This window comes from Phocoena sinus, chromosome 7 (assembly GCF_008692025.1).
Source record: "Phocoena sinus isolate mPhoSin1 chromosome 7, mPhoSin1.pri, whole genome shotgun sequence".
NCBI lineage: Eukaryota > Metazoa > Chordata > Mammalia > Artiodactyla > Phocoenidae > Phocoena > Phocoena sinus.
The window spans coordinates 80006003-80022720 of record NC_045769.1 but is presented as its reverse complement, the minus strand read 5'-3'; the positions used below and the strand labels follow the sequence as shown (position 1 = coordinate 80022720).

The following is a 16718-nucleotide window of genomic DNA, read 5'->3' as shown; positions in this document are numbered from 1 at the left end:
ACTGTGACTGAGTAAAACTGTTCTACGGAAGCCATAGTAGCGCTTACTAAACTTGCCTGATCATAAAAATCACAATTTTCTGTGCTTCGCCATAGATGTAGTAAATCAGTAGCTTTAGGGGACTGACTTGGAAATTCATATTTTTCATCAACGTCTCAGGTTATCGTTACAATCAGAAATTTAGGGAAGTGGATATAGAATTGCTTCATCTTTCTACACTGAGAGGGAATGGGCTGCTCCACATAAGGGATCTACCTTATAGATGTTTATGAATACCCGACGTTTATGTCCAAAGTGTCAACATTTATTTTAACATAAAAAATATAAAAAATGTTTTTTAAATGATTTATACATTTCTGCCTTCATAAACAGTGCACTGATGTATTTAGCATTTTTCTTGGCAACTTAGAGTCAATAGTGTGAACCCATTTGTTTAGCTACCAAAGAATTCCTGAGCACCAGCCTCAGTCAAGGCTTTGGGGTAGGGATTCCATAGTTGCCTTCATTATTCTTTATGGTGCCCATATAGCCATTAAAATATTTAATCTAAGGGCCTCCCTGGTGGCGCAGTGTTTGAGAGTCTGCCTGCCGATGCAGGGGACATGGGTTTGTGCCCCGGTCCGGGAAGATCCCACATGCCGCGGAGCGGCTGGGCCCGTGAGCCAGGGCCACTGAGCCTGCACGTCCGGAGCCTGTGCTCCACAATGGGAGAGGCCACAACAGTGAGAGGCCCGTGTACTGGGAAAAAAAAAAAAATATATATATATATATATATATATTTAATCTATTTTTTAACCAATATTATGATAGTTTTCCACCATAGAATCTAGCTATATATATGAAAATATGTGAATATAACTTCTCCTCAAATTCAGAGTATTAGAATTTAATGGCTACCTTTTCCTCTTAGCCAAGACAAAACTTATAGAGTTTATGGCACACTGCATTTTTCAGACTGGTCTGGAAGCTTCTACTCTAGCCTCTTAGAACCCATCCACTCTGCCGTGAGACGGCCAAACCACACGGAAAGGCCACGTACAGGGGCTCCTGTCTATACAGTGGCTGAGCTCCCAGCCCAGCCGTGATCGGGCGCCAGCTCCGGGAGTGAGCGTTCTTGCCTGAGCTGCAGCGCGTGGGGTAGAGCATCCACTCAACTGTGCCCACTCAGCTCACAGAACTGTGAGCCAAAAAGGCATGACTGCTGTCTCAAACCACTACATTTAGAGCGATTGTTACACAGGAATAGACAAGTGGACCTGGGTTTGGTATATCACATTACAAAGAGGCCAAAGTGAGAGGGGCTGCAAAGCCGTCCTAGTAACTTACATCACTAACTTCATCTTTGACCTTTCGGACATGCAGCAACATGGGGGTGTCGTGGATTGTGGTGTAGCCTCTGGGTCTGGCCTTGTTGTATTCCAACTTATACAGTATCTGAAGGAGATGAAAAGGCAGAAAGAGACAACTTTATGTATCTCGATTGACATTGTAACATAATGTAAACATATAAAGGCAACATTGTTGTTGTTGTCATCGAGTGTATATAAAGGAAAGAGAATTCCATAAACTCAACAGGTGCTTTCATGCTTTCTGCTAAGGCTCCAGTGCCTCTACAATGGGGTGTCTGTCAATTTGGTTGGAACAATTCTTTACTGTAAAAGAAGAGTCCTGAGCATAGTAGGACACTTATTGTCCCTGCCTCCCTCCCTCTAAATGGCAGGAGAATCTTCCAAACAGGGACTTCCCTGGTGGGGCAGTGGTTAACAATCTGCCTGCAAACGTAGGGGACACAGGTTCGATCCCTGGTCCAGGAAGATCCCACAAGCCCGCGTGCCACAACTACTGAGCCCATGTGCTGCAACTACTGAAGCCCGCGCACCTAGAGCCCGTGCTCCACAACAAGAGAAGCCACCGCAGTGAGAAGCCCACACACCATAACGAAGAGTAGCCCCCACTCACTGCAACTAGAGAAAGCCCGGGCGCAGCAACAAAGACCTAACGCAGCCAAAAAAAAAAACTTTTCCAAACATTGTGGCCATCTAAAATGCCCCTCCACATTTGCAAGTGCCCCCCCAAGGCCAAAAATCCATTCAGTGTTTCTTGTACTTACATCACTGATTTGTTTGTTGACTTTTGTAGTACGTAGGTGTTCTGGAGTATCCACAACTGAGGTAAACTTGTCCTTTGTTTTTTCATAATTTTTCCTGTACTTGATCTAAATTGTAGAGGAGAAGAACAAGTTAACTTGAAGTAGGAGAGAGGGCTTTCAGGGACTCTAGTTTTCCTCTTGAGAGAGTCCCACGGCAAAGAGTAGGATTGTTATATAAGCCATAGGTGTGCGGGATGATGCCATGCTTTCTTAACTGGAAATGTTTATATAAATCTGTATTTGATAGCAATAGTGTAATAGAGTGAGCAAATAATAATAATAATAAATATTTTCCATATGTTTTATCCACGTGGAAACTGAGGCCCAGAGAGGTTAAGAGTATGAGCTAAGGGCAAATATAGAGTGAATCTCAGAGCCAGGACTAGACCCATGCTCTCTGGACTCTGGCAAGTAATGATTCGCTCACAATATGCTACGTCGAATATATATGATCTCTTAAGTATGTTTCCATATCAAAGATGGAACAGATAAAAAAATAAATACATACACTTTGAAGTAGTTCTTTTTAAAGACATTCATTTTTGAAATTTTCAAGTCATGATTTTTTTTTTTTCATGCACATAAGCGGTTTCAAACAGTACAGACAGAGAGCACAGCAAAATTCCACGCACAACTATCTGATGATCATATCGGGACCAAGGTAAAAGTTCAGGCAAACCGAATGTTCATAGGAAGACCTCATCCTCCTCATTTCATGTGTTGGTCTGATGTCAAACTAAAGTGATAAAACAAGTTGCTAATACAAAAGCCTGATTAAAAACTTTCCTTGCGTGTGGGAACGATGGCCTTTTATTAACATCGTATCTGGTAGTTAAGCAATTATCAGTGTCTTTTGCTGCTTCAAATTTACCTTCCAGCGTATGACAGGAAGGTGGTGGTGTGTGCTTCAGTTGACCTTGCAGGAAGGCAAGGTGATCAGCAGTGCTGTTAACAAGGGTGCGTGAGGACAGATGTGCTGGAAATAACCTAGCAAATTCAGCGTCAAACTCAAGAGGGGCCATGAATATGCACAATATTCACAGAGCTGCGCTGTCATCCTCATCTCTCCAAAATGGTACAGCGTAGTCATTGTTGAGCAATGGACACATTAGGTGAAAACATTAAATAGTCACATCTTTTAAATACTGTCAAATTTACTTAACATCCTCAATCTCTAAGAAATCTACTGCTTTGGGGCAAATATTGAAAAACATAAAGTTATACCAATTTGGAAAAGTTTGAAAAACTTTGAAATAGTCTCAGTTAATATTACTTGGAATTCCAAAAGTGTCAGAAGACCTACAAATGTTGGCTGCTACAGCACCACACTTGGTCACATCCAGAGTTCATTTACAGGCAGTGAATATTTATGTAGCTTTGTCATGTGAAACCAGCTTGGTCAGGGGGCCAGGGAAGGAAATCAGGGGAAGCATAGAAGTGAATGCCCCCAAGGCTTCTAAATCTCTTCTTCGCATCACATCAGACATTACCTGGCTCCACATGTGTGTGTTGTAGAGGGCAGTCAACATATCTGGACGCAGAATTTCATTACATCCTTGTTTCAGAAGCATCTTGGCACTAGATTTATAGTTTCTCTGTTCATGCAAAGAGCAGTGAAGCACAAAAGAGACTTGTGAAGACGGAAAAGAACATAGCTCTATATCCTGATCACCTCTGAGTGAAGAGATGTAGGCACACACACTTTGTGCTCTCACGTGTATGTGGGGGTGAAGACACCAAATGCATTAAAATGCCAAGCAGGGTGATGTGATATTTGCAGTTGACCGTCCACTGCCCTTGTGAATGGGGAATAATAGGGCCAGTCCCACCAAAATTGCCTTATAGAAAAGGTGACATCATTGAAATAGAAAAACACAGTAAGGAGTTCTGTCTTCTTTCCTTCTGTTAATTTGTTTCTTTGTTTCTGCGTTTGCACCTTAATTCACACTTTACAACTGCAGTTTACACACAGGCCCTCCTGAAGGATGAAGGGTGTGAGGACCCAGCTGTGCATCTCATGTTCACCACAGCACACGTGAGGACACAGAGCATGGACTGGCACACTCAAAGAGCTCGTGGGCTCTTTGGGTGGCTAGACAGATAATTTGGAACAGAACATCCCAATATCATAGGCAGAACCTATGACATCCTTGCAGCAGACGGGACGACATCTCATGAGAAACTTGGAGCACAGTCCTGCTTGGCCGTCCAGGCGGCCCCATCACAGTACCTGACTGATCTGGTCGCCTGCGATCTTAGCCAGCAGATGTCTAGGCTCATCGACTACCAGGTGGTATTTATCTTTCCGCTGCTCATAATCAGCTCTGTATTTTTTCTGCTCAAACATCATATCAAATTATAGCAAGAGTACAACAACTTCAAGGCTATACACAAATGTCCCAAGATACTTCAGAGAGCCAGAAAAATGTCCTTTCTAGAGGTGGGCTCCCAAAGCATTCAGGGTAATGAAAATAGGGAGGTGAACAGAATTAAGCAAAGGAAGATGGCCTGGAGAAGGCTGGGGCTTGGACTAGATTAGTTATAACATCAAAATTGAAATACCTTGTACCTAAACATGTTCCATCTTTACATATGATGTCATTAGCAACGTTAAGTTTTATGACATCTTAAATTGTATTTAAAATAAGGCGCTGACAAGCTACAGGTTTACTACTTTAGGCTGTGAGAGTCAAAAGGTATATTCATGGACACATTCTAATATGCTAGTTAATTTATTTGATTATAAAAGAGACCTGGAAATCCTTCGTGAATTAGAAAAATAGAAACAAAATATATCAAGACTGTCTTCCTAGGAACCTACCAACAGTAATTCTTCAGAGTCATCCCACCTAGAAATCTACTGAAAATAAACTAAATCAAATTTATAAACAACAAAAAAGTTATATATTGAAGTAAATATACCATTGGCTACATTTTCATCTTCTAACACATTTTACTAATTTTCTAACTTTGTTTTTGAATTTATGTAAATCTGTGGAAAATACAAAGATAGGAAATTAAATGTAAAAACCATCCATCCATACATTAATTCATAGCTTGCTTCTTTCATCATTTTAAGCTAAATTTACCTTAAACTATTGCAAAGACAGTTCCAGGAAAAACTGGGTAGAAGGTAAAGGAATATTCTGAGTGCAAATGGACGCTTCTCTGCACCAATGTATGAGTCACAATGGCAATACATTTGAAGGCGTGAATCACAACTACTCCCTTAGGGCTGCCATTTCTGTGCCCTGGTAAGGGATACTAAGTTAACTTTGAACTTCTGGGTCTTCCAACTCTACACAGAATCCTACACCCTCCCTGTTGAAGGGAGTTCAGCTGAGAGTCAACAAAATCCTTTACCTCTTTGCTCTCGTCACCCAAAGGGCTGTGCTGCCCTGTGCTAGTGCGAGCACAGGCTGTGCTGGCTGTGGGGACCTCACTCCACTCTGGACAGTCCCTTCCTTTGTTCTTATTCATGCTTTTGGCAGAGCTCATCAGACAGAGATATTATAAGAGCCTTCCCAATACGTAATCTTGAATCAACACTAAAATGGCTTTCCTGTCATTTTAGGTATTGGGTTTTAATCAAACGTCATTTATAGACTTCTTAAGGGACGCTAATAGGCTCAATTGGATCCGGTCATACATACCTCATTCATCAACTGAGTTGCAAACTTGAAATGCCTGTTGATTGGACAATCAGCAACATACTTGAAATCTGACTTCGTCCTTTCAAATACCTCTTTATACTTATACTAGAGAAAATAGAACATGGTTACTTGATAGCACCTGTGATTATCTTAAGAATGAGACATGCCATTTATTGTATACAATTGTGATTAATTCATTCATAGAGATAACAAGTAATCACTGAACACACTCTGGCTCCCAAGGCAATGAAGGGTATACCCACCTCAATGTCTTAAAAACTAGCCCCCAAATACATACTTTCATTGAATGGATGTCAAATAGATCTATATTCCATATTGGACAAAAACCCAAATCAGTTTCTTCTTTGTTTCAATACTTATAGTGATTATTATTTTACTTTGAATGTATTTCCATGTGCCCTCGAAGGCAGTTTTTAGTCCGTTAATTAGAAGTAGTTTTCCAGTAATGAATCAGATAATCATAATATTTTAGAGCAGGGGTATGCTAGCATCTAGACCACTACCTGTTTTTAAATAGCCCCATGAACTAAGAAAAAACTTTTTTATATAGTACTAAGGGATTGTAACAAAGAATATGTGACAGAATGAATGTGATCCACAAAGTGTAAACTATTTACTATCTGGAACCTTTCAGAAAAGTTTGCTGACTTCTGTTTTAGAACTCAAAGGAAGCTAATCCAACTGCTTTATTTTGTAAGTAGGAAAATGAGGCCATAAAAACAAAGTTATTTGCTTCAAGTCACACGTCAAGTTTGTAGATTAAAATAATCTCACTTTCTATTTGCTTCCATATCAAATCACCCAGAGACATATTAGGAAATTCTGGAAGAGCCATGAGGAGTTGTACTGAGATGGCCTTTTATCAAATTCAAATGAGTGATGTAAATAAATGATTACTATTGTCAATGAGGCCAATACTAAAATAATTCCTGAGTAGAGTGAATAATGTAGTATATACTCCAACTTTAGGGTCTAGAAGCAAGGATAGGGATGGAAATACAAGAAGCTGTTTCCTCAGTACTAATTCTCTCTGTGGGCACTGGAGTACATTTCATGGATGTGGCTGTTACCCTTGAGTAGATATATACCTTGCTGTACAGAGTCTTGTTCTTTTCAGCCAGAGTGAAGTCGGGGGTATCAAAGGCATAGCAACCAATGCCTTTAAGCCAGGTCAAATCTTCTTTATATTTTACCTGGGAGAAGAATGTCACCAAAGAGTTTTAAGTACCTATCTCCAAATAGCAGTAGGTTAGGATCGATACAAGTAGAACAAATAGAAGGTCTGACCACTAAGGTATATAGAATAATAAAGTATTGAAATAATTATTTAAGAGACATTTCCAATAATACTGATTTCTGCTCACTTTATGGTGTACTGTATTGCATATGGAATTTTTCATTTTAATACCAAGTAAAGCAATTCAAATTTAACAGGCATACTTGCCTAGAGAGTACATCATTAGCTTGGCAGCTGTATTTTCATATAAAGAGCTGAAATTTCTTTCTAAATGAGCATTGTCATGTGTCTTCATTGCTTAATTGTCCTGAAGTTGTCTCTTCAGTTGCTCAAAAATAGGTTATCATTTACATGAAATATATCGCTTCCAGTCATGTATTATGATGTAACACATTTAGAAGAAAAATAAGGTTTATAAATTTGAATATATTTTTCTGTCTCCTGAGTTGAAGCTCACTTATTTAGCAATGAGCTTTATGACTTAAACATCCATACACAAGAGCTAAAATTTAGTCAAGTGTTTAATCAGTTTTTATGCAGTGTTTGATTTCATTGTCATGTGGACATATTAATTCATATGTAAAAATAGAAGATTTCAAGACTCACATCACTGACTGCATCAGTGACTGCTCGATGGTGGAAATGCTCAGGGTGATCAGGGATGGACCTCCAGATTCCCAGCTGGCTCATGTAATTCTCCTTGTATTTTACCTGCGGTAAAAGCACAAAGACAGCTTTAACGTCTTACCCAAATTTAATGTAAAAAAGTCCATTTGTCTCCAGAGAGTTTTAGGAAAGGGAGGATACTTTTAAAAATTATGGTGGGTTATTGAGCCCAACACAACTAGAAATATATAGGGGCGTACTTTACTGATGTGGTCTGTGACTTGGCGATGATAAACGATGTCTAGAGCATCCTTCACAGTGTGGTATTTCCCTTTGGTCTTTTGAAATGTTTCTTTATAGCGTAGCTGGAAAGAGGAAAAGCACATGGATTATGAAGAACTACCAAGTTAAATAACTAAGCTCTTTTAACCTTGAACTCTCCTGAGTCTTATCTCTTATGTTTTCCCTTGAATAAATTTGGGAGAGATTAAAAACCTCTTTCACATCCTGGAAGAGAAAAAGAACATTCGGAGAAAACAAAAGAAATCTACATAAAGTGTGGAGTTTAGTTAATAATAATGTATCAATATTGATTTGTGACAAATATCCCATGGTATTGTAGGGTGGTAACAACAAGGGAAACTGGGTATAGGCTATATGGGAACTCTCTGTACTATCGCTGCAACTTTCCTGTAAATCTAAAACTACTTAAAATAAAAAGTTTATTTAAACGTAAAACAAGCAGACAAAAAGCTCATTTGGGAGGAGAAAAAAAAAAAAAAGAAGCATAACTTTGTTGAACCCAAGACATACTAATGTATGTGGAAAAAGGAGAAAGATTTAGTTTCTAACTCCTGGTATTAAAATGCCTTTTTCATGGAGCAGTCCTAAAATTTTATTCCATTTCAATCTTTATCTTTGTGGTATTTCAAAGGTCAACAGCTCTGACTTTAACCTAAGAATATCATAGAAGATTCATCTCATCTACACAAAATGAGTACTTCTCTGAGCACTCTGTTTTCAATCTCGAACGAATCTTTTCTTTTTTGGGTAGCTGAGCAAACACATAGTGAAGGAGGCCTTTAACTTTGTTTTTCAGATGGGTAATCTAAGAGCCTTTAGCTCTACTTGTGGAGATAGCCACGGTAGATAGGCTAAATTTAATGCCACATACCAGCCGGACTATTTCAAAGGTTAGAGTTACCAGTATTGGTACTGACAAAGCCCTGGGGATAGGGCTGTCCAGTGGCATATAATGAGCTCCAGGGGCCAATTTCACTGTGTGGACATCCCTGAGAAGTGGTGATGCAGAGCAAGCTTGGTTCAAATTAATATTCAACAGTAACCTTGAAGTGATAAAGATGGGCTTGTCACAAGAAGACAAAAACTATCCTAGCAAATAGATTTTGGGGGTAGCGTATAATTTTTTCAGCTTATATTTTAAGCAAACCGACATGGTCTTCTTCCAACTAGCAGACTCCTTTTAGCTGCAACTGAAAATTTCTGACAAAATTACGGAACCAAGATATTGTTCCAATTTGCTGTACACTTTCACAATTCTGCTTAGGGATTACTGTAACCACTTAAGATGCTTGAAATCCTAGAGCTATGTTGCTAAATTGAGGGTGAGGGGGTTGCTTGAGCTTTTGGCTGGGTTAAGTCCCAACCAGTCCTCCAGTCCTCCAGAGATCCTGGTAATAGGTGCAATGCATTCATAATTGGGCTCTGGGACACAAAACTGGTAAGGACTGGCCATCTAACCAGGTTGATTCATTTCATATCTTCATTAACAGATAATCTCATTACCGTTGAAAGGCACTCTGTCCTTGATCACGTGGTATGGGAAATGAAAGTCTGTCCCTCTGAATTCTAACAAACATGTCATTCACATGATTTAGGCGATCAAGAGGAGGAACAAACATTTTCTGAGTGTCAACTAAGAGCCCTGCACTGTGCTAGAAACGTGTATCTGTTATCTTGTTTAGTCTAATTTAATTATCACAATTCTTATCCTCATTTCACATATAAGAAAAGAGACTCAGAAGAATTAGGTAAATTATATGGAGTCATACAGCAGGCAAATCACAGCATCAGGATTTGAAACCGTGTTTGGCTGTTTCCAAGAACAACATTTTATGGATAAGCAACATCAAGTATCCCTAGGAAATGCCACCAAAGAATTAGAAGAAAGGGTCCTATTTTTGCTTGGAAGAGCAACGAGAAAAGCAGTAGGTTTTCAGCATCTCCCAGCATTATTCTTAGCGACTTTGCCAGATGGTATTGTTTGTGCCTGTTTGTTTGGCTTTTGTATTTTTGTTTCTTTCCTGATCTGTACTGTGGGCCAGGACTTTGAATTATGGATATGACTGTAATATCTTATGCTTCTTAGGCGTTTCCACTTCAGCTGCCCCATCACAATGAAGAAAGAAGGGAGGGATGCATACATCACTGGCATTCCAATAAGCTTTCTTGGCTCTGATGAGGATTGGCGTATCTGGAACTGGAGTGTACTTGTCCTTCATCTTTTCGTATTGAATTTTGTACTTTTTCTAAGAAATAAAGATGGAAGAGAGAGAAATTTAAGTTCAAGTGTTTTCATCCCTCCCAATTCACAACCATGGAACAGATCCAGCCTAGGGACACACTGGATCATGCTCGTTAAGAGAATAGCTCTGCCTTCTGTTTCTTGATGCTGTTGAGCACAACTTATAGAAATGAGCTCTCTGATTAGAGGCAGCAAGTGAAGGTTTTTTTTTTAATTAATTAAATTTATTTATTTTTATCTTGGCCACGCTGCATATCTTATGGGATCTCAGTTCATCACTAGGGATTGAACCCAGGACATGGCAGTGAACGAATCCTAACCACTAGACCACCAGGGAACTCCCAAGCAGGTGAAGGTTTTAGCAAAGGATTTGTTTCTTTAGCTCAGTGCCTGGGTGCTGAATTCCCAACTTACCTCACTGACCATGTCCTTCACGTCTTTAGCATGCTTCAAGGCTGTGGTCTGGTTTCCAGCATGATGATGTGGCCTCTCTTTGGTGGCAAGTTCAACATACAGATACTGAATGATAATAGGCACAATATTATAAATCAACTATATGCCAATAAAAATGAAAAACAAAGAATAGGGATCAGATGTTACAGAGATAAAACACCCCTTATTTAGTATTCAGTCCTCTTTACTCATTTCTAACCCTAAGATGGGAGGGCAGTGTCTACTTGTTATTGTCCTGATTTTTTGTTGTTGTTGTTGTTATGTGTGTTTCTGTTTATTTGTTTCTCCCCCTGTCTAACATTAGGAAACACATATACGCGCTCCAGTCATCTAACATTCCTGCTGCTGAGTGTGGTCTAGTCTAAATCCACGTGATAAAAAATGCTGATAGAAGAATGAGAGGAATTCTGATAGTCTTCAACATATTTTTTTTTCATTTTTGCCTGAATGCATGAATTGTGGTTTCATTTATCTGTGGACAAAATGTAGGTCCTATGGAATGAATTAAAAAATTTATTTTCACCACCTGGAATCCACAGACCACTCATCCAATGACTAAAGTTGTATAGAACTTAGAAGACATGGCATTACCTGCTCATGTAAAACATACCATAGTGAAGACGGCCCCAAAGAAAGCAGCTTCTTGAAGTTAAAGGGCATGAGGCTGCATCAGGACGACCAAGTGTGAGGGTCTGCTACTGACAGGAGTGGTCAGGCACATAGAACCACCCCCTGGGGCAGGTTTATGAATCTTCATGTGTGAATGTTACCTGACTCTGAAGCTTCTGCCCTCGCTTGGCTCTCGTAAGATCGGGAGTATCAGGAACTGAAGTGAAGATTGACTTCTGCTTCTTGCCTGCAGCTCTGTACACCAGCTGGACATAAAACAGTCATAACCATCATTTCTGCTTCATGGACACATTCTATGCTCTGCAGATGCCTTTATTGCTTACTTCAGAGAAAAAGCAGGGCCTCTCCCACTGCAGCAATCTCAGTTTCTGTCCAGTAAACCAATACATTTTTTTAACCTCCTTAGCCTTCCTTTTCTTTTTTCCCTTGTATCAAAATTAGAGACATTCTGCAGCCTGTCCGAGTTCCAAGCCACCTGCTGTGTTCTTGTTCCCTTCTCACCTGTCCCTTCTAGGACCCTGTTCTAGCAGTTACCCTCAACCTTTCCCATGTTCCAGCCCTCTCCCTTCTTCTGCAAACAGACCCAAGTCCCTCCCTTCATTAAGCCTTTTCCAAGTTCTGCCAATGGCCTTTTTCCTTTCTTTCACAACCAAGCAAACTATGTGTTTTGCCTTTTTCTCTCTTTTGATTAATTTCACAAGGCAATAGTTTGGCTTCCACCCAACCACTCCAATGAAGTGAATTGCATTAAGACTACCACAAACAATTACAATTGCTACATCCTAGAATGCTTTTCTGCAACAACTGTAACTGCTCAGCAATTTCATTCCTGAACTCTGTTCTCTGCCTTCCATTCCCCCATTCTCCCCTAGGGGGCCTCCCATCTTTCTAGGCACTCCTCAGCTTCCTTCTATGGTTCTGCACTCCCCCAAAGGCTGCTATTAGCTAGAGTTAAGGGTTGGCTCCTTTTACCCTATACATTCTCCTTGGGTAACCTCATCTCTACCCAGGACCTCAACCATCAATTTGAGGTTGATGGTTTTCAAATTTTGTTAAATGGTTCCTTGATATCCTAGTCATGCAGGCCAGAAACTTGGGGAGTCATCCTAGACCCCTTCTCCCTCATTCCCACATCAAAATGGTCATGAATCCTGGGCTCCTAACTTTGTGATACTCCTTAAATCTGACCTTCTTCTCCTTTCCCACTGCCATGGCCCTAGTTCAGCCTCCTGTATTGTTTCTTTCTACACATCCTTAAGAGCCTCTAAACCACCTTCCCAAATCCTCTATTGGACACTTCACATGGCTTACCCATCTTTCACAAGCCCAAGAAAGAGATTTTCTTAGAGTTCAGATCTAATTAGATGTTAATGCTCAGATCTATCCTGCTCAGAAATAATTCATCAATGACTTTTCATCAAGTCCAAGATCATTAATATATCACCCACGAGTCTTCATAACCTGGCTTCTTCTATCCCATGTCTCCAGTCTCATTTCCCAACAGTCTTCCACACTCCCCATGTGATATTTGAAACTAGTCCCAGTTTCTAGAACTCATTATGGCCAATTTCCCATACTGTGCCTTCTACCTAGAATTTTCTTCCCACTCTTATCTGCCTGGAGAACTCCTGGAGACCATACTGTCTTGATCATTCCTATAGGATACCATTTATCATATTGATGTCTGTTTCTTCCCAGAGATTATGAGCCCATAGAATGCAGGAGCTCAGTTTTATCATACTTTTATCACCTCATATTTAGATAGAAGATCTGAAAAACAGTAGTCCTCTAATAAATATCGAGGATATTTAATATAATGAGGTGAACGAGAAAGTCTAAATGGATAACAAATAAATCCTAATCACGGATAAAAATGCTGGTTGAACAGATAAAATGTAGGAAATAAATAATATGTATATACACATGTAAGTACGTGTCCATTTCTTTACATCTCAATTATATACAAGTGCAAGCTGAAACAAAATATAGCTCATCTACTTAGGGCTGTTTTTGGTGTTACCAATGAAAGAAAGAAGATAAACAAAACAGAAATTTACTGTTTCTCCCAGGCTAAATTTTTGAATAAATCAAATCGACAAAATCATAGAATTTATGGCTAAAAGAAGCCCAAATCATTACCTAGTCCAATTCTCTAGCTCAGGAAATTAGGGTGTTAAAGTTGTGAATTAGAAAAAGTCACACAACAAATTGGAAGTAAATCTGGAACTAAGACCCACCTCTCCCATGCCATTTCTACGATTCCCTTTGAAGTGTATTTCCCCTGTACTTAGGTATGCATTGTTTATACTCCTTGGGACAACATCTCGGCTTCCTAGTACTACAGATACATATGTGTCAAGAACCTGCACAATTTAAAGACAAGTCAAAAGTCAATAATTTGAACTTTTGGCCATCAAACTTTTTACTAAGCCAGTGTTTCCCAAACTCACCTGATCCTAAAACCCCCTTAGTAAGAACAGATTTGCAGGCTCTACCCCAGACCTTCTGAATCCAGGGCAGTAGCTCAAATCGGTATTTTCTCAAGCTCAGGTCATTCTACAGTGAGGCAAGTGTGAGAGAAATTGCACTACTAAACAATATCTATTTTTCTTCCTCAATGTTGTTGCATAATATGCACAAAATCCCAACAGGAATTGGGAAGAAAAGAAATTAAAGTTTTAGATAATTCTGAACCCAGACAGCTGAGAGAAGTAAAGGTATTTCAAAAGATGCCAATAAGCACTTTAAGTTACCAAACAATTTTTAATTAGTTAATTATTGGCTGAAGGAGAGATGTGATACTTTAAAGCAGTGGTTTCCAACACTGCCTGAATATTAGAATCATCTGTGAGGCAGCTAAAAATATGCAGATGTCCAGACATAGAGAATCTGGTGTGGGGCTTGAGGTTGGAGCCCACTCAAGGGTAGTTTTAAAATATTTCAGAGATGATTCTGATACTTAGCCAGCGTGGAGAGGCACCTTTACTGAGAAGAAATCCCATACGCATTCCTATCTGAGTGCTAGCACTGGTTGAAATAACAGAGGGAAGTGCTCAGGAAAGCAAATGTGCTCAGTGTAGCATTTGTAAGAGCTGAAGAATGAATCACCCTCTGCCCTGGCTCACTCCAAGCGTAGGAGGCTGCACATCCTCTCCACTGAGGACAACGCTTGATTTGCCAAGGCTTCTTTAAGTCTAAGGACATAAGTGATCCCTAAACAGCAGCCATCAGAGTTATTAAGCGTGGGGAGTCAATGAAGTGGCCTGACAGCTTTATGGAGTCCGATAAATGAGGTCACAAGACAAACTGAGTTGAATGAGAATGGCCCACTGACCTATAATAGAAGCAACCATTTACATTTGTGGGATGCCCTTACCTTTAGAAAGCACATTTCGTCCTTGGCAAACACGGACATCTGTTATGGCACTATAGGATACACATCTAAGTAAGATGGGGGGCCATCCCTCAAGGGACCAACATAGGTGAGAGAATCAGATCTATGCACAACTAATGGCAATAAATCAGGAGCCTGGGTGCCAGGTGGGGCAGATGAAAATGAAACTAAGTTGTTTGGAATTTCCTGAGTGGGCAGTAGAGCAGAGAGCCATTGAAAAACTTTTCAAATTGCACTGCCATGATTAGGGTTCCTGACAGCAGGAATTAATGAGCGAGAAATTTTTGAAATAAATTCAGTTTGGAGACAACAATAGTCTAAGACAGAAGGACTCTCTAATGTATAAAATCATGTAAACTCTCAGCTGTCCTAGTCATAGGTAGGGCAAGTATCAATAGCCTCATCTTATTAAAAAGGGACAAAATAAGTAAATTGAGGCAAAGTGAGGTCAACTGACTTGTTTAGACAGGGTGGCCACTCTGTAATTAAAGGCAGAAGGGAGATTTTGGCCCAATATAATTACCTAAAAAAAGATCGCTAGAGGAAGGAGGCCCTTGTGGTGACATGTTTACTTACTTCACTCAGATGTGTCTTCAATTCCTGCACTTTTCTGTATTCTGGAGTGTCAAGCACCACTTTGTATTTGTCTCGCATCTTCCTCGCGTTATCGGTGTATAGGTAATTAGACTTAAAAAAAAAACAATGGAAATACAAGTTGATTAATCACTTCAGGAATTGCATGTCATGGTCACATGTTGTCTTTCAAACGGCTGGCATGTGCAAGCCACACTGACCCTCCCTGTGTCCTGGAGGTCTTCCCAAGCAGGACCAAAGACAACCGTCATTTAACTAAGCTCATTACCTTTTTGAGGAAGCACAGATCATCTTGAGTGGGTCAGGACTCTCTCAGTGAGTTAATGGCAAATTTCCCCTTAACAGAAGCTACAGACAGACTCCTCCTGCCCAGCTTTGTGAAGCTGTGCAGGAGGAGCTGCGTGTTGGGACGGTGTGCACTCACCCAGAGCTTCCGCAGGTGCCGGGAGCGGACCATGTCAGGAGTGTCATACAGGAAGCAGCCCAGTCCCCTCAGGATCTGCAAGTCTTCTTTGTATTTAATCTGTGTCACAAACATAGAAATATAGCTGGTCATGAGCAAATATAAATCAAGAATAAGACAGAGTAGTGATACTTTTTTAGTGACGGATCTTTCATTTTGGTTCAACACATCCACCCTGTACTCTGAGTTTGCTTGAACTCAAATGAGTCATAGGTTTAAAAAATTTTTTTTAACTTATTTATTTATTTTTTGTTGCATTGGGTCTTTGTTTCTGCACTCAGGCTTTCTCTAGTTGCGGCGAGCAGGGGCTACTCTTTGTTGCAGTGTGTGGGCTTCTCATTGTGGTGGCTTCTCTTGTTGTGGAGCACGGGCTCTAGGTGCGCAGGCTTCAGTAGTTGTGGCACATGGGCTCAGTTGTTGTGGCTCATGGGATCTAGAGTGCAGGCTCAGTAGTTGTGAAGCATGGGCTTAGTTGCTCTGCGGCATGTGGGATCTTCCCAGACCAGGGCTCGAACCCGAGTCCCCTGCATTGGCAGGCGGATTCTTAACCACTGTGCCACCAGGGAAGTCCCATACGTTTTTAAAATTTTAATTGCTAACCCTGAACTGAGAAGAGGATATGGCTATTATTTTATTATTATATGGATGAAAAATACCATAGATTAAATGGAGTGGTATTTTATGAGAAGTAAACATTCAAGGAGAAAAAAAAAATTCAGCAGGAAGTAGCTAAAGTGGATGGGAGCAGGGGTGAGTAGGAGAAAGATACTAAACATGACCTGGACAGAGGCCACTTGGAGTGAGGAGCTGGTAATGATTTGGTGTTGAATGTAGAATGGTGGTCAGCCATTCTTGTATCTCCCAAGTGGTCCTCTTACTACTATTTCCATAGCTGGGGAAATATGGGGTCCTGCTTCCACACTGCTTTACCTCCAAGTTCTACACTCAGTTTAGAAGTTTACTCAAAGCAAAA

General features: G+C 40.2%; 1 protein-coding gene across 1 annotated transcript in view; it reads right to left on the bottom strand.

Moving 5' to 3' along the window:
• NEB (nebulin) overlaps nucleotides 1–16718 on the bottom strand; it is a 277224-nt gene that overhangs the window by 39597 nt on the left and 220909 nt on the right. Inside the window, 12 exon segments of the mRNA XM_032636744.1 lie at nucleotides 1327–1434; nucleotides 2111–2215; nucleotides 4380–4484; nucleotides 5803–5907; nucleotides 6912–7016; nucleotides 7667–7771; nucleotides 7927–8031; nucleotides 10111–10215; nucleotides 10626–10730; nucleotides 11435–11539; nucleotides 15265–15375; nucleotides 15707–15805. Of these exon segments, the coding sequence (XP_032492635.1) occupies nucleotides 1327–1434; nucleotides 2111–2215; nucleotides 4380–4484; nucleotides 5803–5907; nucleotides 6912–7016; nucleotides 7667–7771; nucleotides 7927–8031; nucleotides 10111–10215; nucleotides 10626–10730; nucleotides 11435–11539; nucleotides 15265–15375; nucleotides 15707–15805 (1263 nt within the window).